Here is a 27,663-nt window from a genome sequence, read left to right on the forward strand (position 1 = left end):
CTTTTGAAACGTTTGCCGAAACGTTTTGAAACGTTTGCCATTTGAATTGCATCCCTTGTGTACTCCAGCCTGCAGGGAGAGTATAGCAAAGCCAAGCTACACTTTCCACTTTGCCAAGCTCCCAGGGCAATATTTGGTGCATTGCAAAAAAAGAAGAAAAAAAGACCATTAAAGGAAGTTAAAACTGTCTGCGTTAAAACCAGAATAAAGAGAGTTTTTGAAACTAGACACAGTACGCTTTCAGGTATTAAACACCTCCAAAGGCCTGGTAGAACAGGTAGGTTTCCTAAAATGGGAATCCGTAAAGGTGGAGAAGGCTTCTCCCTGCATCCTCACTGCAGAGCCCTCCCTAAGGCTTTGGTGCATCAATTGGAAGTTCCTGCTGCACAGGCCTAGTGCGCTGTGCTTGCTCACATCCTTTGCTGGTGGCCTGCTGTGGGTGGCGATGCAGTAGTCTCAGGCATTATCTTCAGTATCTTCTCCATCCCTATGGAATGTTTATTAGTGAGCTCTATTTTTTTTAAAAAATGCATTGTATGCTGTTCTTTAATTTGCTATTTTAAAAATTTCCTTACCCACACATCATCCTATTGCATTCCTAAAACAATCTAGGACTACTGGGAGCAAACTGGGATTCCCAAGGTCAGGAGTGGACATTTAACTTGATGAGCTTCCTGAAATTGATCCAGGAGTCCTGGCAGAATGGGACAGATGTTAACAGTGGCCCCTGCAACTGGCAAGCAACATGAAGGCTCTAAATTGGCCAGGGCCTTGTAAATACTAAGAGCCTGGCATTCTGCCTTTGCAGGGTCAACTGAACAGGACCTACTGCTCTTTAGGCTACAGCTTCCCACTGCTTCCAGTGTCTCTATACCCTCCATGGATTGATCTGGATACAGGCAGCCCTTAGACAAGAGTGGGAGTGCTTGCATTGCATTGCATTGGAAGTGCTTGCCTTAAAGCCAGTTTGGTCCCCATAAAGTCAGGGCTGGGTGCAACATATCTTGCTGAGAAACAGTGCTATATGAGTCTCTTCCATCAAAGGAACATTCAGAGATCTCTTAGCATGGGTTAGAAAGCAGGAAAAGAGCCTCTTTTGGGGCCAGTTCGTACATGCCCTTGCATCACTGCACGACAAGGTACTTCTGATGAACTTCCCTCTTCTGCAGACCTATTAAAGGTGCAAGAGCCCCAGCTTCTTTTGCAGCTGACCACCCTATATTTGTGCCCTGCAGCACAGAAGGGGAGGGATTGACCTTTGGTTCTAATTTCCAGATTGGCAGATGGGTGCTCCTCCTGTGTGCAATTTTTTCTGCATGGTCCATGTGACATTTTGGCTTCAAAACCCCAGTCCATATTCCCCCCCCCCCAATAATTGGATCCAGATTTACCTTTTGGGCGGAAATGTGATAAATATCCCATTTGTGATATGTTTACCATATTAAGCCCATCCTTGGAAGCACTCCAAGATTTGTATCACTAGGAATGTGTGCTTTAAATTAAGTGTTGTTGGAAATAATGCACGTGCACACGTGCAAGGACCCATAACGAGAATGTGGGCACCTTGTTTTTTTAAAAAAGAACAACAACATAGAAGCCCTAGGACCTGCCAGTTTGCTCTAAACTAAATAATCAACATTTGGATGCACAACAGCGCACAATGGAAAGGCTGGGTGGGGCTGGAATAGTGAGCCACACTTTTTATTATTCCCAGCTGCAACATGTCATTAGCAAGAGTGGATATTTCTCCCTGACTCCCCGGGCAAAACAGCAGGGGGGGGGGACTGGCATATAATAAGCCTGTACAAAGACAGCTTTCCTCCTGACTCACTTTCTCCTCTTAGAAAGATGATTCACCCTCATATGGAACCAGACCTCAGCAAGTTGCGTGCCTCCACAAGCACGACACGCCTGCCTTGGGAGCTAAAACTACACATCTCTGGAGATAGTATAAAAGAACCTCTTTTGTCATTCAGCAAAGCTTCAGCTCAGCTGGGGAATCTTGATAAACAGCCAGCCAAGGTTGGCCTGGTACACGCTAATCCTTCCTTCTCCACGAGGGATTTGGAGCTGCCTCTCCAGCACTGCCCATGGCCTGGGCTTGCACAAATGTGGGGTTGCTGTAGGGAAAGGCACATAAGTCATTCCGCACCAGGAAGGGTGGTTAAGTTAAAATTTGCCAGCTTCCTGTTAGCTGCAAGGATGAAGGACGTGTTTAGCAAAACACTTCACTGCTGAATACGCACTCAAGCATATTCTGTTCTGATTTGTCACACCCCCCCCCCCATTTCGACAAGACTCTGCCAGCCTTTCCCGACCTGGTTCCCTCCAGAAGTTTCAGACTGAAAGAAGCCACTTCAAGCTCCATCTAGTTCAGCATCCTGTTCCCACAATGGTCAACCAGATGCTGGGAGCCACTGAGAGCCTTGGATTTATCCACTCTTTTAAAGCCATCCAACTTGGTGGTTTGTCACTGCTTCCTGTGGAAGTGAGTTCCATAGTTTAACAATCTGCTGTGTGAAGTACTTTATTTCCCCCCTGTCCTGACTCTGCCTCTGAAGAAGTTGAGAAGTGACATGCAGACACAGGTGTCAGTGGAACCCAGAGTGCAGTGCAGGTCTGCAATACCTTCTTCTGCTGTTCTCTTCAGCAGATGGCACAGCATTAAGAAAAAGTATTGTTTTGTAATTACAATACAGAGTTTAGAACAAGAAAAGAATAATGTTGTCATACGAGAAGAGTACTTTGAAAGAGAGAAAAGCACGCTCTCCTCATTTTTAGATGACACATGAATGTGTTGCAACAGGCATTATTTTAGAAGAGGCATCCTTCTCTCATGCAGCTGTGAGTGTCTCTTGTAGGACACCGTTTCCCTACTAGCTACGATGGCTGTGCTCTGCCTCCACAGTCAAGGCAGGAATGCTTCTAGATACCAGTTGCTGGAAACAACAGGAGAGGAGAGAGCTCTTGTGCTCAGGTTCTGCTTATAGGCTTCTCATGGACACAGCTCAGTTGGCAGAGCACGAGACTTTTAATTTCAGGGTTGTGGGTTTGAGCCCCATGTGGGCCAAAATATTCTCGCGCTGCAGGGGGTTGGACTAGATGACCCTCGTAGCCCCTTCAAACTCTATGATTATATGATCGGCCACTGTGAGGACAGGGTGCTCGAATAGATGGGCCATTGGCATGATCCAGCAAGCTCTTCCTAGGTTCTTACTTGCACTTTTAAAAGTATTTATTATAAATAATTTTTATAAGTGAACCATCTTGTGCGCAATCAACTGAAGAAAGACATCAATGTGTTTTAACTGATTCATCAAACTGATTAAACATGATATGCTACTATGAAAACTGCCATTTTGATTGGTTGCTCAACCTTCTCAATCTTCACAACCTTTTAGCTCCGCCCCCCCTCTATTGCAGGGGGTTGGACTAGGTGACACTTTGGGTTCCTTCCAGTTCTACAATTCTACGATTCTCTAAGAATTGGTGCTAAATAAACTTTATGCAGTAGTAGCTGTAACAGCAGCAACAGCTGTTACAGCTACTACTGCACAAAGTTTATTTAGCACCAATTCTTAGAGAAATAGTAGTAGCAGCAGTAGTAATAATTATTATAGATGCTGAAGTAACTGATAGGCTGGGGCTGATGGGAACTTTAGTCCAAAACGTTTGAAGTGCACCAGGTTGTCAAAGGTTGTTGTATAGGAATGAATCTTGCGGCAGCAATACTGTTCACACTTCCTGGGGTCTGGGATTAAGCCCTGTCAGATTAAGGATTACTTCTGAATTTGAATTCACAGGACTGCAGCCCTGATAAAGAAAACTATTTTAGAAATTATCCCTCCCTTTTGAGCTCTTGCACACAATGTAAGCCTAGAAAAACCTTTGTGGAGATTTGCTATATTTTTGCAATCCGGACCAAAGCAAGGACGCCAGACATTGTCATTTATCTTCAGATGAGAGCTGGAATCCTAAACATACAAGGAGGCCCCTCTGATTCATCAAAAACATACCAGACATTCCCTGCCCCAGTATTTCCCAGATTTCTGATTGTGGAGTTTCTTTTCTTCTAAAAACCAGGATAATGCTTCTCAATGGCACCAGAAAAGGCTTTTTTTTCCAACAGCCATACTAAAGCCCTATTTGGGCATTTAACTCTTGCAGGTTGAGGTGTGTTTGGGTGGATAAACTGTGGATGAGAGGAAGGTTCTTAACCTTCTGATGTGTGCATCCAATTTGCAAGTTAAAAACAGATTGCCACCCATCCCTCTCTCAATCTGTTTAAACAGCTAGATTTGCTGCCATCAAATCTAGTCTGGCGCAAAAAGTCTCTTCATACCAGGTCAGACTGATTACCTCTCCTTCTGGACTAGCATTGCTTACTCTGACTGACAGCAGCTCTTCAGGTTCAAGTGGAGTCCCCCCCCCCAACCTAACCTTCCATCCGATTCTCAATTTGCAATCAAGAACCACCCACCCTCAGAGAAGGCCAGCATGAGTGAGTTCTGGGCCTGCCACCTAACTGGAAGGAGAAATGCTCCGAGTAGGGACACAACAGGCAGCCTTTTAAGAATGGTGCTATACTTGTGCTAGAGTGTCCAAACTTTTTTTCAGAGGGCCAGATTTGATGAAGTGAACATGCATGAGGGCTGACCTTTTTTAGCATTGAAATTGTTGAGCTTTTTTCAGGATTTTACCACTGGGAAATAACTGCCACAGGGGCTGGATTAAACTGGCTGGTGGGCTGGATAAGGCCCCCGAAGCAGACTTTGGACATGCCTGAGCTAGAGCATGGGAAGGCCCAATCACCTTCTAAATGCGGCCCACAGACGGTCCAGGAATCAGTGTGTTTTTACATGAGTAGAGTGTGTCCTTTTATTTAAAATGCATCTCTGGGTTATTTGTGGGCCAGCCTGGTGTTTTTACATGAGTAGAATGTGTGCTTTGATTTAAAATGCATCTCTGGGTTATTTGTGGGGCATAGGAATTCATTCAATTCCCCCCCCCCCAATATAGTCCAACCCCCCACCAGGTCTGAGGGACAGTGGACTGGCCCCTGCTGAAGAAGTTTGCTGACCCCTGAGCTACAGACTGGACAGAATAGCCCATTTCCAGAAGTTTCTGAGAGGATGGAGGTAAACAGAAGACTGGAAAATCAGAGAGACAGAATAGTCCAACTACCTCCGTAAGGAAGTGCTCTGGGCTCACAGGAACCTTTAATTATATAAAGGTTATTAAATTATTTAGGGAACAAGAGGAGAGCAGAAATAGGGTTTTGGCTCCCTCTGCTGACTGCTTTATACCATTGTTAGGCTGAGAGCAGGAGCATTAACTGATGTTTCATCAAAGGGAATTTACCGTACTTAAGGCAGAAATGTTCTCTTAACAGTGAAGGAAGACCCTAATAATACCCAGAAAAGTTGAGAATTTTGCCAAAGTTAGCTAAAAAGCAGAGCACAGCTCAGCATGTTGCCCCCCCCCCCCAGATGTCCTGTTTATTCAGCATTCATTCCAATTTGCTTGCACAAAACCTACCAGTACGTAGTGGTTAGTTTATCTCTGTTCTTTATTTGTTTGTTTATAGGGTGGTTACATGACAATGAACATTCACCCTGATTTGCTTTTGGGGTGTTAACATGTGTTCCCATTAATTGTTCGTTCATCCCATGATTTTCAATGTATTTTCTTGTCACTTTCCTAACTGCAAATAAAATGTTTTTTATTATCATAAAAAGTGGAATGGTTGCACAAGGACAACAAAGTACTTTAATTCTTTAGGAGCAAAGGTGGGACATAAATTCAAAAAACATAATCAAATAAATTAAATCCGCTTTAATTGCACAAATCTAAAGTTCCAGTATGAACTTGAAACTTTCCTGGAAACTAGGGATAGTCTGGAGGCAACTCAGACTTGACATCTTTCCGCAGAGCCTGCATTGGCCAGGGTTCAGTCTGACCTATTTTCCTTTGTATAAGAACAAGCATGAGGAGGCCTCCCAGCCTGTTCTTGTTGGTCCTGGCAAGTATGTTGGTCCTGTTCTAGTTGGTCCTGGCAAGTATTAACCGCTCTCAGTCTTAACCTGATAACTGCCATTTGTCCAGATTTTAATTTGTCTGAATTAATTTTAAGATGTATTTTAATTAATTGATGCCTGTTTTTATGTATACTGTGTTATTTATATGATGTTAACCGCTCTGAGCCCGGCTCTGGCCGGGGTACAAATAAAATTTATTATTATTATTATTATTGGTAACCCTACTTGAAGGAAATGTGATACAGGATTAGCTGATCTGCTGTCTGTGGGTTGTCCCCCCCTTTCAAGTTTTATATTTGCAAATAACATAATTATTAGAAAATTACCCTAAGCTTCTATGCACTCATCCATAGAAAACTAAGGCTTTTAGTGCTACTTCTGGAGACTTCATAGCATGCTGGAATGTGGGGAATAAATTTTATTATCCTCTTTTAGAGTTAATAAAATTTAAGGGGCTTCTAGGTTAGCCATAGCTCCTGAAGATGAAAGCAGAAAACAAGAAAGTGGAGAAAAAGTGGTTTATGCAAACAGGTTAACAACTAGTGAGTTGGGGAGGGGGCAGTCAGCATTGGTTTCGTGCCATCTATTTTCACAATGCCACCTTATGCTGATCTCAGTTAACTATTTTGTCAAGCAGCGACCATCATGGAAATTGGATTATAGTTAGAGAGAGACTTGTTATTCCAATTATGTTACATGTATTATTATTTTTTAAAGCTGCCATATGGATCTCCCTGTCAGGACTGTGGTGAAAGTGGGGGATCAAATCATTTTACTGCCCCTTCCCCGCCAAGCTATTTGTCCAAAAAGGATGCTGTTGTAGGTGCGAATAGCAGCTATGGGTGGGATTTCCATCATGAAATGGGGCAGAAGGAAATAATAATTATTTTTACACTGCTTCAGGTATTTAAGTTGCATCATGCATTGGGGCGGGGTTTTTGAACTAGATGTCCCCCATCCTTTTCAGTTCCAAGATTTTGCAATTTAACATTTGGTATAATTTAGACTTAAATGTGCATGGACACATTTTCTTCAACGTTTTGTATTCTTAAGCACTCTTCCAGAACATGTGTATGTGTGTGTGTGGGGGGGGGCAGTTAATTAAAGAGTGTTTGAGGAGAGATGGGCAATTTGCACTTAGGAAAATGCTACACCAAGTGACCCAAGTGAACAATAATTAGCTGAGAGTACTTTTAGGACTGATTTGACGTGATCGAATTTCCAGTACGAACCTTGAGGCATTTCCATCTGCTTCATGTAAAACGAGATTGATCCTCTACAAGACAGTTTTTCTTTTCTCCATAGCTTGATCTATTGCTTATTTGCTTAGAAGGTTTATACTTTGCAACTCATGGCAGGAACACAGCCCAGGACCCCTTAGTCCTTTGCCTGATGGATGAGTCAGGAGTTTGGTTCCCTTCAGCTCTCCAGTCTAAGACATAGCTGTCAACTTTTCCCTTTTAAAAAAAGGGAAATTCCCTTATTTCAAATAGGATTCCTCGTGAGAAAAGGGAAAAGTTGATGGCTACGGTCTAAGAACAGGCAGAAGAAGTGGAATGTTCATTTTGGGCAAGGTTGGGGTTGGGGGTGCCGCTGCTTCTTACCTGATGGATGGGACCAGGCTTATTTTCCCCTTGCCATGATACTCTTCCTGGAAAGGAGGTGATGCAGCTTCTAAGTGGCCCTGGCAAAACACTCCTATTTCACATGCTGCTTTCTGTACTTAGGTACACATAACTAGGAAGAAAATCAACACAAATGAGCCATGTTTCTTAATCTTTCTCTCTTTGCAGAGGCTTTATTTATTCAGTGGTGAGGAAAATATACCCTCCATGCTCAGGGGCTCTTTATTCTTCAGATATCATGGAGTGTTCCATGCTGTGAATGAAATCAGCAACCCAAATGAAGGCCTGTCTTTCTAGTGCAACACTCCCCACACCTTCATTTTCCACAGCAGCAATCCAGACTCCTCTCTGGGAAAGTCACCAATTGAGGGTGAAATTCCAGCTCAAGAAGAAGGTAAGCCCCACACTTTTAACAGTTAGGAAGCCCTTAATGTATGTCAAATTTGACATACATATGGACAAAACAATTCTGAGGAATATACACATTTACTATCAGCCCCCCACAATTCATCAAGCTATGGGAGTGGGAAAGAGGGCTTTCTTTGTCAGCTCTGCTGAAAGAACAGCAGCTTTTGGCTCATTCCACCTGCTCATTACAAGAACTCGGTAATAATAATAATAATAATAATAATAATTTTATTTATACCCCGCCCTTCCCAGCCAGAAAACCGGGCTCAGGGCGGCTAACATCAATTAAAATCACAGCAAGAAACATAAAAACGATCAATTTAAAATAACAGATTAAAATACAAATTTAAAAATTCAATTAAAACTGAAGAAATAGGTTTGCTTTTCCACCTCCTTCCTCCCACTCCTTTTTTCCCTTTAGTGCTGTGTCTTCCCCATTGTAAGCCTGAGAAGGTGGTTTCTCCACCGACATCTGCAAGCTGCAATGTGAGTGACAACACCCTCACCACATGGCACAACTTTTGTGTTTGTGTGGCCTAGCAGCGGGATAAAAAACAACAACACCCCACCTCTGCTGGTCTTCTGCAAACGCGGGGCAAGCTAAAGCAGCCCATACCGAGCCGCTCCCCAAAACGACAAGCCACCAGCTAGACCTGCCTAGCTAGAACCCAGAATCCAACCAGCAAGCAAAACCTCCCTTCAGCATCCCGGCCCTTACCCCGGGGGAAGCCGAACCAGCGGCCCTCAGGCAGCTCCTGGACTCAATCTCCCATCAGCCCCTGCTACCAGGTCGCGCTGGCGGGGGCTGATGGGAGTTGTAGTCCACGAGCAGCCTGAAGGGCCCACAAGCTTCCTACTGCCCTGCCTGAGGCGAGAGGGCCCGCGAAGCCCCGCGGGAGAGCCTAGGCCGCGGGGCGTCGAGCGGGCTGGAGCCGAACCCGTCCCCTCGGGCCGCGAGCGCTCGGCTCGCCCGTTCCCGGCCGAGGGGAGGCGACTAGGCCTCGCAGGCCTCGCGAGAAGGGGCGGCGTTTGCGGGCCGAGGTGGAGCCGGCGAGAGGAGCCGGCCGAGGCCCGTGAGGGGAGAGCGAGCGTGTGGCGGCGAGAGAGAGAGAGCAGGCGGCCAGGCGGGCGGGCGGAGGGGTCGCCGGCCCGGCCCGCGAGGCGGCGGCAGCAGCGAGGTTTTTCCTTGGGCCTGAGGGGAGCCTGCCTCCCTGCTGCCTCTCGCGCCCGAAGATGCCGGGCGGCGGCGGCGGGCGGGTGTGCGCCGCGTGCGGCAGCTCGGAGATCGAGGTGGACTCGGCCCGCGGAGACGCGGTTTGCACGGGCTGCGGCTCCGTCCTCGAGGACAACATCATCGTCTCCGAGGTGCAGTTCGTGGAGAACAGCGGAGGAGGGTCGTCGGCCGTCGGGCAGTTCGTCTCCCTCGACGGTGGGTGACAGGGAAATGAAAGGAAGGGATAGAAAAGGGGAGCCGGCAGGGGGCAAGGAGGGCTGGCAGGGCATGTGGGGCAGGGGTGTGTGTGAGGTGGGCTGCGGCACACTCTTCTGTGAAAATACGGACATCCTATTCCATATGAGGAAATAATAATAATAATAATAATAATTATTATTATTATTTTCACCACCACCATCATCATTACTATTCCATATGAAGAATTGTTGTTATTTCAGGATTTATACCCCATACACCTGACCATGTCACCCCAGCCACTCTGGGCGGCTTACAACATAAATAAAAATGCAATAAAACTAAAAAAAAAAAAAAACCTTCCCTATACAGTGGACGCTCAGGTTATGGACGTAATCCGTGACGGAAGCACATCCGCAACCTGCAGCGTTCGTATCCTGCAGTGCTGTGTCTGTGCACGCGCGTGACAGAATTTGGTGCTCCTGCGCATGCGCAAAGTGTGATTTAGCGCTTCTGCACGAGCGCTGAAACCTGTTCCGGTACTTCCGGGTTCAGCCTGGAGCGCAACCCGAAAAAACGTAACCCGCAGCGGCCGTAACATGAGGTACAGGGCTGCCTTTAGATTGCTCTGGGGTCACATACCCTCCAACATTTCTCCAATGAAAATAGGGATGTCCTATTAAATTATTATTACTTTATTTTACACACACCCTGTCCATCTGACTGGGTTGCTCCAGCCACTATAGGCGACTTTTGACATATATAAAAACATAACAAAATATCAGCTATCAAAAAACTTCCCTATGCAGGTCTGCCTTCAGATATCTTCTAAAGGTTGAATATTACTTATCCCCTTGGTTCAGGGGTCACAGAACTCCATACCCGCCAACATTTCTCCAAAGAAAATAGGGATGTCCTATTAAATAATAATAGCAATACAGTCATATCTCTAGATACGTTTGCTGCGGGTTGCGTTGGGCACGGGTTACGAATGCGTCAAATCCGGAAGTACTGGAACGGGTTACTTCCGGGTTCAGCGCTTTGCGCATGCGCAGAGGCGCCGAATTGCGCCGCACACATGCGGAGACGCGCCACTTCAGGTTGCGCTCTGCTCATGTTGCGAATGGGGCTCCGGAACGGATCCCGTTCGCAACCAGCGGTACCACTGTATTAACAGTATTAATAATATTTATATACCCTGTCCATCTGACTGGGTTGCTTCAGCCACTCTGGGCAGTTTCCAATATATAAAAACATAACAAAACATTGAACACTAAAAAGCTTCCCTTTGCAAGTCTTCCTTCAGATGTCTTCTATAGGTTGTATAGTTTTGTGGTTTTTTTTTTTTTTTTTTTTGCATAACTCCATATCCTTCAACATTTCTCCGATGAAAATATGGACATCCTAAGGAAAAGCGGGACATTCCAGGATCCAATCGGAAACCGATTCTGTAAATCTTCTGTAAATCCGGGACTGTCCCTGGAAAATAGGGACACTTGGAGGGTCTGCTGGGGGTCTAGTGTCCAAGGTGTGTGTGAGAGAGATGGGTGGTATTATTTATTATTTTTGTTTATTATTTATTAAATTTGCATACCACCCTACATTCGAAGATCACAGGGCTGTTTACAACATAGAAATGCAAAATGAGAACACAGAATATTTATTTATTTATTTAACTACTTATTTGCTGAATTTGTTTACCACCATTCATGCATAAATCTCAGATCATTTAACAACATGAAAACACTAAATACATGATAAAAACAAGAACACCAGAGCAGTGTTCAAAATTATCCAGGCGCTAGGTGCATTTTGCAGCTGGCTTTTGACCACTTGAAACCAAGTGAAGATGCCTAGATGTCAGAATGGCATCTCACATCTCCAGCACCTGGGGAATCATTGGATCTGTACTGTTTTCACACAATAGTAACACATCCTGAAGAATTCTGTCAGTTATATTTTATCAGCACAATTGGAAAGAATTTCTGGAACCAAAATGTTTTTTATGTGTAGCCTGAACTGGAGCACTCAGCATTAAGAAAAAGAGGTCAGAATAGGCCAATATATATTTGGACTGTCCCTGGATCAAGTGACTTTTCTTTTTTAACTTCTCAAATCTCTTAAACTAGCTCAAGGTTGTCATCTGAACTAGCCAGATGTTTAACTGAGAATCAATCACAGTCAGTCCATCACTTGAAAAATAAGACCTTAGGGCCATCTTACCCCCAAATGGCAACTACTGTAGATACTCTGTTTTGGTGACTCTTCTAACCTTGGTTTAAGGAACATTTGGTGAGTTTCTAACACTGCATCAGAGGTTTTCCAGATTTGTGTAAACTTAGTCTGCCTTGTCCTGAATCAGGCCACTGGCTCATCCATCCCAGTATTGTTGACGCTGGTTGGCAGCATCTCTCCTGGATTTTAGACAGGGGTCTCTACCAGCTCTACCTGGAGATGCCACTGGGGATTCAACCTGTGCCCTCTTCAGTGTAATAAAGAGATGCATGCATTATTTCTTGGATGTGACAGGAATTTGGTAAAATGTGGGATGCTTTTAATGGCATACAAAAGAGGCTAAATGTCAGCTGTTGTCAGATTCTTTGGAAGCATACCAGTCGTTGACTCAGCTGATCACAGGTCATTTATTACTATTTATTTCATACAATTTATACACTTCTTTTTTATGCAGTTCTTTGTGTGTGGGGGGGGCAGTTAAAGCAGGATTTTCGCTAGACGAAAAAAAAGACGAAAAATTTTCGTCTTGCGAGGCAGCCCCATAGACTTTTTCATCTTGCGGGGCTGCCTTCCGCTAGACGAATGCCATCGTCTAGCGAGTTTTTCGTCTAGCGAGGCATTCGTCTAGCGGGGCACCACTGTATTTTAACTGGAAAAATTGGGGGTTGTCTTATACGCCCAGTCGTCTTATACGCCGGAAAATACGGTATGTGTGGCATGAAGAAAGCAGCTAGAAGAAAGTTATTTCTCCTTTTCTCATAATATTAGAACTCATGAACACCAAATGAAGCTGATGTTGGAAGATTCAGGACAGATAAAAGAAAGGCAGTGATGGCCACCAACCTAGGAGGCTTTAAAAGAGCATTAGACAAATTCATGGATGAGAGGGCTATCAGTGACTACTAACCATGATTGTTGTGCTCTGCCTCTAATGTTGGAGGCAGCAATGCTTCTGAATAACAGTTGCTGGAAACCACGGGGTGTGTGTGTGTGTGTGTGTGTGAGAGAGAGAGAGAGAGAGAGAGAAGAGAGGGCTTTGTGCTTGAATCCTGCTTGTGGTTTTCCCACAGGCATTTGGTCATTCACTGTAAGACTAGGATGCTGGGCTAGATGGGCCTTTCACCTAATCCAGCAGGCTCTTCTTATGTTTTTAGGGACTGAACAGCAGGTGGTGGCTGTGCCAGAGGATTGGATTTAGGCCACTTCCAGGGTAGGGGTGCAGTTTGAATGAGCTGAGACTCGCAGGGAAGGGCCGTAGCTCAGAGGTAGCACATGTTCTGTGCATGCAGGAGGTCTCAGGTTCGTTTTCCAGCATCTGCTGGCAGGGTGGGGAATAGGGAATTATTGTCTGAAATCCTGTGAGTTGCTGCCAGTCAGTGTTGACAATAATGGCTAGATGAACTTACAGTCTCCCTTGGTATAACATAGCTTCCTATAATTCTGAATGACCTGCATTTGGTATGAGGTGAAATGTTAATGGGGGGCAGGTAGTTTTGAGGACAGAAGGGATTTAGTTTTAAGAGGTCTGTGTGACTTTTGTGGGGGGCTACTGCAAAGTTTCTGAATTGCTGTGGTCTCGCATATCATTTTGAGGTGACGGAGATCAAGAGAGGGGACCTTAAGCGAATAGTGTGTGCACAGAGGAAGTGAAAAGGTGTAAGCAATGATGGCTTAGGTGTGATTGAGTAGGGGAATGGCAGGAATAGGAGTGGGTGTGATTTTTGGTGGGATGAAGGCTGGGAAATTGTGAGATCAGATTGGGTAGAGGAGAGAAATTCTGGTAGATACTCCCCCCCCAAAACAGACCTATACAGATCCATTCATATAGTTCTCACAGTTCAATCCACTACATTTACTTACCTGACTTTCTTTCCTGCTATGTCTTCAATGCTCAGATCTGTTAGGTTTTTCTATCTATTTGGTCATGTCTCATATTTAGAAATATTTGTTTCTTCCTGTTCTTTCTTCATCAACCTCTCTTATTACACAATCTGTTTTACCTCTGAGTTTGGCAAGTGTCTAGAAAGGATGGTGAAAGCTGCAGAGGGAGGAAATTTAAGCATGTATGTGTACCTAACCTACTGTGGCATATGAAAACCAAGAAATGCGCAGTAAGATTTCTGGTGTGACACCCAGAAATCGAAGAAAAATTTGAAAGTCAGTGGGCAGTTTTAGGCTATAATAATCATCACAGGCTTATATTTATGCCGGGAACTTTAACAAATCGCAACTTTTTTTCATTCCCAATGTGTTGAGCAGGAAACAGGTCACTTTCTATTAACAAGATGGGATTAACAAGTGGGCACATTAAGAGTGGTGCCTTGGTTCTCAAACTTAATCCATTCTGGGAGTCCATTCGACTTCTGAAAACATTCAAAAACCAAGGCGTGGCTTCCGATTGGCTGCAGGAGCTTCCTGCACTCAATCAGAAGCCGTGTCGGACATTCGGCTTCCGAAAAACGTTCGCGAACCGGAACATTTACTTCTGGGTTTGTGGCGTTCGGGAGCTGATTTGTTCGGGAGCCAAGCGGTTCGAATACCAAGGTACAGTGGTACCCCGCAAGACGAATGCCTCGCACAACGAAAAACTCGCAAGACGAAAGGGTTCTGCGATTTTTTTGTTGACCCGCAAGACGAATTTCTCTATGGTCGTGCTTCGCAAGACGAGGCATTCGTCTTGCGCGGTACCACTGTAAGAAGAACCCTCCCGCTTGCGCTGGCCCTCCCTGCTTGCCGCTCACTAACGATCGCCCTCCCCGCGCTCCCCGATCGCACTCCCGACACCCGGCTTCCTCCTGCTTGCCTTCCCCGCGCTCCCCATCGCCCTCCCCACGCCTGGCTTCCTCCCGTTCGCCCTCCCCGCGCTCCCCAATCGCACACCCGACACCCGGCTTCCTCCTGCTCGCCTTCCCCGCGCTCCCCATCGCCCTCCCCACGCCTGGCTTCCTCCCGTTCGCCCTCCCCGCGCTCCCCGATCGTACACCCGACACCCGGATTCCTCCTGCTCGCCCTCCCCACGCTCCCCATTGCAGTCCCGACACCCGGCTTCCTCCCGCTCGCCCTCCCCGCCTTCCCCGATCGCACACCCGACACCCGGCTTCCTCCTGCTCGCCCTCCCCACGCTCCCCATCGCACTCCCCACACCCGGCTGCCTCCCGCCACCGCCACCGCCGCTCACTACAGTACTGTAAGTAACCGCTCTCCCCGCTCGCTTTCCCGACACCCGGCCCCGACTGGTTTTTTCCCATAGGAACGCATTAATTAAGTTTCAATGCATTCCTATGGGAAACCGTGCTTCGCAAGACGAAATTTCCGCAAGACGAAAAGACTTGCGGAACGAATTAATTTCGTCTTGTGAGGCACCACTGTACCACTGTATAAAAGATTACACTCCATAGCCCCTGAAACTTTCACTGTACTATCATCTTTTAGACACTGTCCAATGCCCATTTATAGCATATGAAGACAGAAAGGGGGAAAGCTGACATCTTCTCTCTAGTACAGCTAGTGCCAGTTCCCTGTTGACAAAGACGGAAGTCTCCTGTGGCTTGCTCTTCTCCTACAGTGGTTTCTAGTTAGTCAGGAAAGCTTGAGAATATGGGCAGTTTCCATGAAATGGATGGTGGTCTTAGATACCTCTGCTCATATGGAAGCTTTGCTCTGTGCTTGCCAAACATACCCCACCTACAAAACTCCAAGTTCGGCCCATTGATGAATTGAAGAAAACAAGTATGTTTCCCCGAACTCTGGTAACTTTTATTTCTTAGCAGTGGTGCCAAAACTGCTGAAGATGCTAGCACTCTTCTACCATCTGTTTCAGTAATATTTTACAGAATTTGAAAGAGACATTGCCATGTTTAGACTCCAGAAGCATCCTTCCATAAATTATGATGCTGTTTGTTTTCAGTGGGAGATAGAATGCAGAATTCACTTTACACGTTGTTGTCAATCTGACCCACTGTGGCCATTCCACTGGCTAATTAGGTAACCTTATAAAAGAGCTGGGACCTGAAATTGTTTGTTTTTCTCTTCTCTTCTCTTTCCAATCCTTTTGTAGCGGTCTTTGATTGATAATGGCTTATACAAATTATAAACTGCCTTGAGTGGTTTGGCAGAAAAGTGGTATACAAATGCAATAAGTGAAATAAATAGAATCGTATTACCCCACGCCCCTAGCCACTCTCCATATCTCTCTGCAAACTTCCACACATCTTTTCAGATGAGCGTATTTCTTAAATAAACAGAACAGCCCCAGCCTTCTGTTGAGTGGCTCATTCTCTGATAAAGGGTTTCAAGTGTCAGATAAGCTTGACTGATGATTGTTGTTTCTGCTATCCTAAAGCCCATTCATGCTGAATTCAAATGCAGAGTTTACTGCAGACATTGCTTCTTTGAGGTTCCTTATAGATTGCTTTCTGAAAGCAAGAGGGGAGGGATGGTCATGCAGAAGACCATTTGTGGGTTATTTTAGTAGAGTAGGACTTGTACACAGACTACCACTGTTTATGCTTACACATCTAGCCATTAGAACAGGGGCAGGCAGGGCCGTCTTAAGCATATCCAGCGCCGTGGTGCAAAGATCCCTCCGGCGGGGGCCCCCCCAACTCCAAAACAAGGGAGGGGGCGGTGGAAAATGTCCTCTGCCTCCCCCACCACCTCGATCCCCGGCATGGTGGCGGCGATAAAGCAGGAGAACGTGCTGGTGGACATGCTCTCCAATGTCCGAGCGCCCAAGGAGGCAGCCTGGGAAGGCTGTGTGCTGCCTTTCTCCAGGAAGCAGCAGGAGGACAACGACCGGGAGCATGGCTGTCTTTAGCAGATGCAGGGGCTTGGGAGGGAAGCTGCGCACACCTTCCATCCTAAGCCTCTGCGGGGATCACTCTCCTCCTGCAGAGGCTTGGGAAGGTAGCTGCACGCCCACCAGCCATATAGTTGGCGGGGTGCAGCTGGCGGGCGTGCAGGGAAAGGGGAGGCTAGGGCACCCCTGAGAGGCCAGCGCCCTGGCACAATGAACCACTAACACCAATGGGAAAGACAACTTGGGGGGCAGGGAACTTGTGGGACCTCCAGAAGGTGCTGGCCTGCAGCTTCCATCTTATTGGCTGGGGTTGATGGGAGTTGGAGTCCAAGAACTTCTGGAAGGCACACAGGTTCCACACAGTTGCATTAGAAAAAATGCAACTACAGGTGGTCTTAGGACAGGAAGATTTAATTAGCACAGGCACATCTCCTGCCTATAGTCCTATTACAGTTGTACCTCGTGTTACGAACATTGTGTGTTGTGTTTGTCATGGGTTACGAACACACCGAACCTGGAAGTACCGGAACAGGTTACTTCCAGGTTCGGTGGTTTGCGCATGCGCAGATACGCAAAATAACACCATGCATAAAAGCGCTGAATCACATCGCGCACGACACTTCAAGACGCGGCAATTCAAGTTGTGGACCTTTCAGGTTACGAATGGGGCTCCGCAACAGATACCGTTCGTAACCAGAGGTACCACTGTATAAACTTCATCTTTCTTTATTAATTTTTACCTGCCTGTCGTCATATTACAGACTTCCTTGAGTGCCTCAGGAGTCATGAGGACAAAACAGATTGTTGGAATCATGTAGGAAAGATGCTGCCTCTTATCATGGAAACATAACTCTGTCAGGGAAGCTGCACAGCATACGAGTGACTTTCTCATTGCATCTTTCATGGCTTCCTCCAGGTGTCAGTCTTGTATCATGCATCAGGGCTAAATCTCTTTCTGGCACCCTCTTCCTGTATATGCTGCTTTCATGACAGCAACAAAGGCTTGCTTGAGATGCTGCAGAGGATAGTTTGGCAGTTATGAAAATGCTGAATTGTGCACTTTGTGACTGCATTGATTTCCCACCCCCTTGCTTTTTATAGAGCTGTATTTCATCCAGAGAAGAACCTCAGAATCTGACTCCCACTGGGGTGATACCTGGGGATAGAAGAGGGGTGGGGTGGGGAGGATGTGGAGAGAATGGGCTTGGCAGAACTTGTCTCTGCTGGAGAGTGTTCAGATCTGTTTACTTTCCTGTAAAATTGCTTGACAGCTGAATGGTAGAAGCTGAGAATAGCCATCTTTTAGCAGTAGCTTTTGACTGAAAACCTCAGGCTGAAAAATGTAAGAATCTTTGCATTTGTATCTTAAGTCTCCCAGTGTAGCTAGTGTAATCCATGGTTATCTCACAGTTGGTTGGACACTTTATGCATGAGTGCTAGGCTGCATTATAAGTGTGTAAAGTACCAGATATTACTGGTTTCCTTCCTTGTTTCAGTATGTGCCATTTTTCTCTTTATAAAAGTGCAGTGGTGAAAATAATACCTAAACCCCCACATATTCTCTTACGGTAGAAAAATTATTATTCCTACCATAGTTACTTCCACATCATCACCTTCCTTGGCTCAATAGTTCTGATAAATAAACCACTTTTTAGTACAAATTGTTCTGTTGTCAACTGGGATAAGTCTGAAACTTAACATGCAAATGATTTCCAAAGAAATATGTTGAAAGAGGTCTGGATTGACACCTTTCATAAATGGCATAGAAACCAGAAATGTGTTTTTCATTTTCATTTTTTCCTTCTAACTGGACATATCACCTTGGAATGGGTTCTGTTGGCTCCTGGAATAATTTATTTGTTAGAAAAAAAACTTTTAGTCTTGCACCCATGCACTTTTAGTCTTGTACACCATGCAGTGTCATAGCTGGGCCACTACCCTGACCTGGGGTAAGGCACTCTGCATCACTGAAGGCACCTGTATCTCAAGTGGCAGCAGTGGATCCAGGAGAGCCCTCAGACTTTGAATTTGCTTCTTCAAAGGGAGTGTGATGCTGTCTAAAGCAGACTGCACACAACACGGCTGAACAGAAGGATCACTCACTAACAGCAACTCAATCTTTGGATGAAGTTTCAGTGCATTAGCCCTCATCCAGTCCATTATTGCAACCAGGCACTGATTCAGCACATCCACTGCCTCACCTGCAGAAGATGAAAAAGAGAAATAGAGCTATGTATCGCCAGTATACTGATAATAGCGTACTCCAAAGCTCTGTATGATCCCATTCAGTAGTTTGTTAAATGGCATGAGGACAGAATTGAGGTATCATATTCTTGCTTGTTCTTAAATTGGTAATCATAGTTTGAAGGTAACAGGAAACAGGGGCGTCGCAGGGGGGCCGGGCCGCCCCTAGGTCAAGGGGAGGGGGGTGACACTTTGGCCGGCCCCTCCTACCCCGCCCCGCCGGGCGGACCCGAACGGGGGGGCATGTCGCCTTTTCCCCCTTCCAGCAGCTATTTTTCGGCGGGGGGGGGGGGGGGCGACCAGCGAGGGTGTGTGTCAAACCTGTCACCACTTCCTCGCTGGGCACCCCCCCGCCGAAAGAAACCGCTGGGGGGGGCGGGGAAAGGAAGTAGAACAGGCGCATTCAAGCGCTTGCTCTGCTTCTTTTTGCCCTTTCCGCCGCTTTTTTCGGCGGGGGGGGGCGACCAGCGAGGAGGGGGTGTCACGCTTGTCACCCCCTCCTAGCTGACCACCACCCCCCGCCGGAAAAAAGCCTCGGAAAGGGGGAAATCCCCCCTTTCTGCATACACGTGCATCGTGACGTCATGATGACATCACGGCGCACACGTCGTGCCCCTCCCCCAGGGGGGGTGCCTCTGCGCTGCCGCCGCCCCCAGCAGCGCAGAGGCTAGCTACGCCACTGACAGGAAACATATTCTTAGAGGCTTCCTGATGTGTTTGCTTGCTACCTTTTGGAAGTTTGCTAAACCCCAAAGTACTACAGTAGTGAACATGCAGTCTGACTTTGAAAACCCAATACGAATCTTTGGAAATGTTTGCATGTGCCCACACACTGTTTTTCTCCCTACATAAAAATGTAAGGTGTCGTCACACTGCAGTTTGCATGGCCGCCAATATGCAGCTATGCCAAATGCAGCATGAGGAATGGCCGGCTGACCCAGGTAAGCTGTTTAACAGAGGGTGAGAAGACCCTTCACACTGTTATTTAGCAAACTGCTGTGTGAAGTTCCTCTTCCTCCCTTTAAAAAGGGTATGGGGTGAGAGAGGAAGGGCTTGGGGTGAGGTATGGGGGAAGGTGTAAAGAGAGTCTGGTTGGTCAGCTGTGTGGTAAGGGCAAAGAGGTGGGTGGATGGAGTGGGTGAACAGAGCAAGTAGCGATGGCAGCCCCTAGTAATATATATTGCACAACCTTTCAGTCACCCACTCTGAGAGCCTGTTGCACTCTGTCTGTGATAGAAGCAGATGAAGCTGCAGAAAGGAGAGCTCTTGAGTTCCCTTATGAGTGTTCTTGGATCCTTAATCAGCATAAGAGGAGCCTCTGTGTCTAGGACCACTGAAGTTTGTTAGATGAAACACTTACTAAAAGGGAGCCATCACAAGATTTATTGTAATACCTCCATTAATCTATAGTATTTGACAAGCTTTTTCTTTTTTGTTCCTTGCAGCGGCAGGAAAAACACAAACAGTTGGAGGATTTCATGTCAACTTGGGAAAGGAATCGCGGGCACAGACTCTCCAAAATGGTAACTTGTTATAACTTATTTAAAAATTAAAACTAAGGGGAAGGCTGCTCTGCTAAATAGTTCTATCCTAAAACTATCAGCTACTGATTTTGGAAAGTGTTTCAGAAAGGAGCAGCCATTTTCAATGGACAACTATTCTAACACTTTCTTGTGTGATGTGTTCTGTTGGAAGAGCGGGTTTGCGTCAGGAAAATGGCACAAGTCTGATTGATTGGATTGACTGGTGGCACTTCAGCCAAGCCTTCTTGTACCCAATTTTTCCAGTGCAGTCTCTGAACCCCGCAGGTATTCTAACACTCAGTAACCTTGCAGTAGAGGGAGTTTGTTTCCCAGGGCATTGTCTGAGAGCACATGATGCAGTTACTTTCCTGATGCCAAATGGGTGTGGATCTGTTCAGTTTCTGGAAGGGAGACCACTTGGGAAACTTGTGTATTCCGCCTTGAGTTCTTTAATGGAAGAAAAGCAGGATATAAATAAATATAAATCAATCATTAGTGTGTAAAAGGTGGTTTTCAAGTTCAGGCTCCACAAAATCTGATGATATCAGACTCAAAATGGAATAGATGTATGTATTTTCTTACAATCTGTTCTGCACTGGCCTCCTGCAAAAGACAAAATATGTGCTTTGGGAAACAACACCTCCTGCCCAAATAATCTTTAACATTATTGTGAAATAAAGTCACGGAAAGGGTGGGTCTAATCTAATGTAGGAACTTTACTCAGGATAAGTAAGTCTTGGCCTGATCAATGCTCTTCGACAGAAGAAAGGCAGGACATAAATTTAATAATAAATAAACCCTGGCTATTTCAACCCAACAAATGCTACTTATGTGCAACATCTGTTTATGGAGGCAGGCTTGTGCATTAGTGTCAAGAGCCAGATTCAGACTTGGAGGAAGTGCTCTCCTGTTCAGTGCCTTTGTGTTAGAGAAGCTGGAGCTTGGACTGCAGGAACTATAAGTTTCTGCTCTGATGACAAAGCAGGGGCAGAAGGCCAACCTCCCATATTTACATCAGATGTAGCTTTCATACTGTACACCGATCACATGGGCTGCTCTCTCTTTGTGTGCACCTACTGCTTGGTATACTATGCCCATTATGATGCATACTTTATTTTTAAAATGCTATAGTGCAATTACTGTATATATTTTAAAGCAAATTTTATAGCAGAAAATGAATACTATGTTTAAAAATCACAATGGGCTGTTCTTCTCATTTCCTCCGTATTTTGAGCTTTCTTTAGGCAGTTTTACACTGCTGTTATTTTCAATGTGATAACCTTTATCACTTGTAGACTAATCTTGGGTGTTGCCTATTTTCTAATGTAAGAATTAGCTGATTTTTTTCCTCATGAGTTCTTGCCAGCATGTCTTGTAAGGGTGCATGTAACCTGATTTTTCTCCCCAAAAGTTTAGTTTCATACAGTTCTGGTAGTTTCAGTAAGTCCCTTAAAATAGACAATTAACCATGCTGAGCAATGGTCACTACAACTAGCCCAAAGATGTTCATACATGTATTTTTAAAATGCCTCCAAATAAAATATTAGCTGTGTTGCTTGGGGCTGATGGGAGTTGTAGTCCAGAATATCTGGAGGGCACTGGGTTGGCAAACACTGACCTAGAAAGCCCCCTTGCTGCTAATTCCATGCCCAGACAATTTAAACCAGTGTCAGGGAATTTGTGGTTTTCCAGACGCTGTTGGACTACCATTTCCAAAATCCCTGAGCATTCACCATTCACTAGGGCCTGATGGGAGTTGGAGTGCAACAGCAACTGGTCGGCCACAGGGTCCCCATCGCTCATCTAAAAATTACTCCAGCCATGTCGGAGCAGCTTACAGAGAAGCAGCTTTTACTTAGCTAGGATTAGCATTTAAACAATTTCTTTGTTTTAAGAGTGTCTCTCGTATCCCCAACAATGACTCCTAGAAGGATGTATTTCACTTCTCTCCCTATCTCTCCATTCCATTTTCTTTTGGTGACAGGGGCTGTCTACTACTCCATGACACTGTTAAACTGGAGTGCTTGGATTTAAGCTGGTTGAGTCCCACCAAAGTAAAACGCACACATGTCCCAGATACAGTGCTTGAAAGTAAAATGCTTTGCTAAACGGTTGTATAAAGAAGCAGACTGCTTGCAGAATTGTCTTCTTTTGTGGCTTAATCTGGGGCCGCCTTACTGTCAGTGCATGGTGGGTATTCTCTTTCACTCTGTAGAAAGGAATGCAGACTTTAATCTGTGTAACAAGCCCTCCTCTGGCTTGCTGCCACTCTGTCTCTGAGAAACTCCTTTCCAGCGTGAGCAGCACTGTGCTGGCAGATTCCCCAGGTGCTGAAAGAACAGTCTGTTTTAATGTACACAGCACTGGGGTGGATGAGGACATTCTTCCGACTTCGATGTGAAAAGCAGTTGGCTGGCCATTGTGCATAATCCCACCCCCTTCCTTTTTGGGCCAGGAGCAAATGAAACTGTGGGAATGATGTTGTAATTTTTATTTTCATTGGCATTTGTTGACAAGCGTTTTGTCAGTTTGAAGTTCATGGAGCTTTGCCTGTTGACTTGAATATATATATATTTAAAGTAAAGCACTGCCGAAGATTTGGTTTGAGAGGAAGTGTGTCTACCAGTGGAACCTGCTTTTTATTTTCAATCATTTGTCTTGTTAAATCCAGTTTCCCTGGAAGGTTATGAGGAGTTACTAGTGATAGTGTACAGGCCCTCTTGCAAGGGACTAACATTTGTGATATTCATCTGTTAATTCCTAATAGCAGGCATTCTGGGGCAAACTTTCAGTTGATGGGGGCAGAAGTTATGGGCAATGGACCCTCCATCAACTGAATATGCACCCCTGAGGGGGAGCGGAAACCACAGAAGAGTGCAAGCCACAACCTTAAGAGTTGTTAATGGCCTGCTTGAGGCGTTTGGTTGTCTCCAAACCTGAGAAATGTGGTTAAGGTCAGAAAAGTGGCTGGGCATGAGAGTTGTGCCTCAGCATCCTTTGCGACATCAAAAAAACTTCACAGGTCATGCACTCCTTCCTTGGCACCCTTGGCTCCCCCCAGCAGCAAATATATAGTTTAGCAGAGTGTTCATATGTACTGTAACTTATTCTGAACATATAAGGGTAAAAATACGAAGTCAGTATAGGTGACTGTGACTAAGACTGATAACTGCTACGGTTGTGAACTGACTAGTATGGATGACTGCCAGTTGGCTGAAGCATTCTAAGTTTTGTCTGTTCACTTAAGGCAGGTGTTGGGAACCTTTGGTCTTCTAGATGTTGCTGAACTACAGCTCACACCACCCTTTGCCATTGGCCATGCTTGCTGGGACTGATAGAAGCTGTAGTTCAGCAACATCGGGCGGGGGGGGGGGGGTTCCCCTGCCCTGACTTAAGGAAAACTTGAGCACCAAGTTGCTGAAATTCGGACTAGGTCATTTGTCCTTCCCATACTGTTTATTGACTTTAAGTTTGCAAGCAATCACGTGCACACTTTCCTGGAAGTATGCTGAATAGGATTAGATTTGCTTCTGAATGCACTGGGACTCGCTTCTGAGTGCACATCTTTTGGATTGCTTCAGCCCTCACAATAAAACCTCTGTTGCACCCTGGCAATTTGAAAATTACCTGGAACAGAAGCTAGTTGAGGAATTGGGTATGGGAGTGTAGAGAGGGAAACTGCCAGAAATTTTCTTTGATGATCATGAAGTAGTGTTCATGGGAATGAATGTAAAGTTTCTAAATTGCAACTTGGGAAGGTATTATGTTCTTACAATCTAGTGTCCGTCAGGCGCTCCATCACAGGGCCACTCCTTTAGAGAGCTAGCCTCAAGGACAGGCATACAGACAGTCTTCAGATGGTACAGATCAATGTAACTAGTTTTATTCAAAGGACTTCTTGGAGAATGTAGATGAGGCAACTATTTTATTTATTACAGACTTGAAAGTTCCATGATGCAGCAATATGACTGAAATCAGCTTGCAAATCAGCTTGCAAATTGCATTTTTTTTTTTAATAAGATTTTATTATTTTCTATTTAAACAAAAGAAAAACATAGCATAAACACCAACATTAACAATACAAAAACACAATACATAAACACAATCAAACAATTACAATAAAAAGAAACATATACAAACCTTTAAACTAACACTTATCCTCTTACTTTTCTTGGTACTATCTTCTCTGTTTTTGGGGACTTCCCCCATTCCCTCCACTGTCTTCAAAATCATATATATCTTCTAGGTAGCTTTGTATCTTATTCTATTCACATTTGCCCAATTTTTAATGTGCTTAACTTTACTTAATCATATACCTAATCGCATATAAATCTTAACTTAAACACCAAATCTTAACTTATTTTCTAACAAATAAATCTTTCACACAAAAATATCTTTCTAACAATTTTGTCTAACATAAACCTACTAAAGCCGCTCTTCTATTTGATTCTGCTCAAATATTCAATTTTACTGATTTGACTAAATAGTCTTTAAATTTCTTCCAGTCCTGTGACACCTTCTCCTCCCTCTGGTCCCGGATTCTGGCGGTCAGTTCTGCGAGTTCCATATACTCCATCATCTTCATCTGCCATTCTTCCACCGTTGGTATCTCTTCACCTTTCCATGTTCTTGCCAATAAGATTCTAGCTGCTGTTGTGGCATACATAAAAAACACTCTATCCTGACTGGGTATCTCTTCATTGGTTATGCTCAGAAGAAATGCCTCTGGTTTCTTACAAAAGGTAACTTTCATTACCTTCTTAAGTTCATTATAAATCTTATCCCAGAAAGCATTTACCGCTGGGCACAACCACCACATATGAAAAAAGGTACCTTTCGCATGTTTACATTTCCAACATACATCTGACATTTTGGTATTCATCTTAGCTATCTTAACTGGTGTCAGATACCATCTGTAAACCATTTTCATTATGTTTTCTCTTAAACTATGACAAGCAGTAAATTTGATACCTTTCTGCCACAATCTCTCCCAGTCATCCATCATAATATTATGTCCTACATCTTTCGCCCAATCTATCATTGACGATTTAACCAGTTCATCTTTCGTATGCCACTCTAGCAAAAGATTGTACATTTTGGAAAGGTTCTTAAAGTTCGATTCTATCAGTTCTGTTTCCAGTTTTGATTTTTCTACTTGAAAACCAACTTTTTTGTCCATTTTAAATGTTTCATATACCTGATGATAGTGCAACCAGTCAGGGACCTGACTTTTCACCTGATCATAGCTTTTTAGCTTAAAAGAGTCCCCTTCCTGCTGCAATATGTCCATATATCTTAACCAGTTTGCAGACATGTTCGGTCTCTTATAGGCTTTGGCCTCCACTGGAGAGATCCATCTAGGGGTCTTTCTCTCTAACAAGTCTTTATATCTAGTCCAGACCTGGTACAAGGATTTTCTAACTATATGAGACTTAAAAGTTCTGTGGATCTTAACCTTGTCATACCAAAGGTATGCATGCCAACCAAACATATTATCATGTCCTTCCAAGTCCAACACATCAACGTTCTCTAGTTTAAACCAATCCTTTAGCCAGCAAAAGGCCGCTGCTTCAAAGTAAAGTCTTAAGTCCGGCAGGGCAAAGCCTCCTCTCTCTTTAGAGTCTGTTAGGATCTTAAACTTGATTCTTGGCTTTTTGCCCTGCCATATAAACTTCGATAAGTCCTTTTGCCATTTCTTAAAGCAGTCCAGTTTATCCAAAATTGGTATGGCTTGGAATAAAAACAGCATCCTTGGTAGGACATTCATTTTTATCACAGCTATTCTTCCCATTAACGACAGTTTCAATCTTGTCCATATCTCCATGTCTTTCTTTATTTCCGTCCACAGTTTTTCGTAATTGTCCTTGTACAGGTTCAAATTCTTGGTTGTGAGATTGATACCTAGATATTTTACTGTTTTGACAAAATTGAGGCCAGTGCCTTCCTGTATTCTTTGAATTTGTTCTGCACTCAAATTTTTTCCAAATTGCATATTAATTGCATATTAAAATTCCACATCTCAATCTGCAGAAAACAGTTCAGAATCTTTAGCAAAAAATAGACACATCCTGTGTTCAGATAATTTAAAAAATAAAGCACAGTTTAGAAGTGGAGAGGTATACCAGGCAAATGGATGGGATATTATTATTATTATTATTATTATCGGAAAAGTCCTAAACAATTGGTAGCAATTTGTAATTCCCACTATGTCGAATTGCGCCACCCAGTATTTTCACAACCACCAGGACAATAGTGTTTCTGAGAGCTGCAAGATGACCTCTCTTCAATTTAGAACAAAACTTTGACATGTTTGTGCTAGGGCAGGTGTCAGCAAGCTTTACCTTGCCTGGGCCAGTTCACTCCAGCGGAGATCCCTTCGTGGGCCGGATTGCACGTGTGTGTGAACACGCGTGCCCATGATTTCCAGCAGCTGCGTCTGCGCAGACACGATTTCCGGCACTGCGGAAGCAAGTCCCCGTGCCACGCTGTGCCGGTTTAGCGCAGTGCACGGGGACTCGCTGAGTGGGTGGCTCAGTTCGGAGGTGGCTCGTGTGCCGGTTAAACGACCCCCGTGGGCCGCTTGTGGCCCATGGTTGCCTACCCCTGTGCTAGGGCCAAGGCTAGACTTGGGACAGACAAGTTCAAGAGGGTCATACAGGTCTTTCATTTCAAATACAGTAGATTATAGGGAAAAGGGGTGTATGGGATAGTATCTCTAGGGAAGGGTAGTATCTCTGGTGAGGGATATATTGTGCTCCTTGTGCCCTGGGGAGGTTACTTCAGTGTTGCTAATACAGTGGTTTGGCTTTATCCTCAGAGGTGTACCCCATTGTCTCTTGATACAGTTGGATGCCGACTGTCAACAAATATGGAATTGGGATATTAATCCAGATCCACACCCCTATGCTTTTTACATGCATTATATGTGATGGAATGATCTATGAGTAACAGATGCTTCCTTCCTTCATTTATTTGTTTAAGGAACTGGGTGTCCTGATAGTAAGTATTGGAATAACTTAATTCAGTTAGGTACCTCTCTCCCCCCCCCCCCCCCCGATGGCTTTAGTTCATCCTCACATTGTCATGTCATTCAAATTGAAACAGATTTGGAGGAAAGGGAATTAAGATTTAATCTCAATCTCATATGTAGAGGTCAGTAATTTACCAGTTAATTTAGCAGTTAACCCACTGTAAATTCCATCCCTCCCTCTCTCTTCCACTCACTTCATAGTGCTCGAATATGTCATCAAACTTCCCAGCTTGTTTCTCCCTTGGGAAATGCTAATGATTTTTAACCTGTTTTTATCTTTCAGCCAGGTTATTTTTCCTGACTTGCTCTTCTTCAAATAAAAACATTGAAACTATTTTATTCACATCCTTCATC

General features: G+C 44.7%; 1 protein-coding gene across 2 annotated transcripts in view; it reads left to right on the forward strand.

Moving 5' to 3' along the window:
* The first annotated feature begins 9,242 nt into the window (after positions 1 to 9,242).
* BRF1 (BRF1 RNA polymerase III transcription initiation factor subunit) overlaps positions 9,243 to 27,663 on the forward strand; it is a 141,226-nt gene continuing 122,805 nt past the window's right edge. The window contains exons 1-2 of one of the 2 annotated variants that reach the window (XM_033137606.1): positions 9,243 to 9,500; positions 20,202 to 20,279. In XM_033137606.1, the coding sequence (XP_032993497.1) occupies positions 9,305 to 9,500; positions 20,202 to 20,279 (274 nt within the window). In that variant the 5' untranslated portion in view covers positions 9,243 to 9,304. The remainder of the gene's footprint in view (positions 9,501 to 20,201; positions 20,280 to 27,663) is intronic. The other variant, XM_033137529.1, reaches the window with a different exon arrangement.

The sequence above is a fragment of the Lacerta agilis genome, chromosome 1 (assembly GCF_009819535.1).
Source record: "Lacerta agilis isolate rLacAgi1 chromosome 1, rLacAgi1.pri, whole genome shotgun sequence".
Taxonomy (NCBI): Eukaryota; Metazoa; Chordata; class Lepidosauria; order Squamata; family Lacertidae; genus Lacerta; species Lacerta agilis.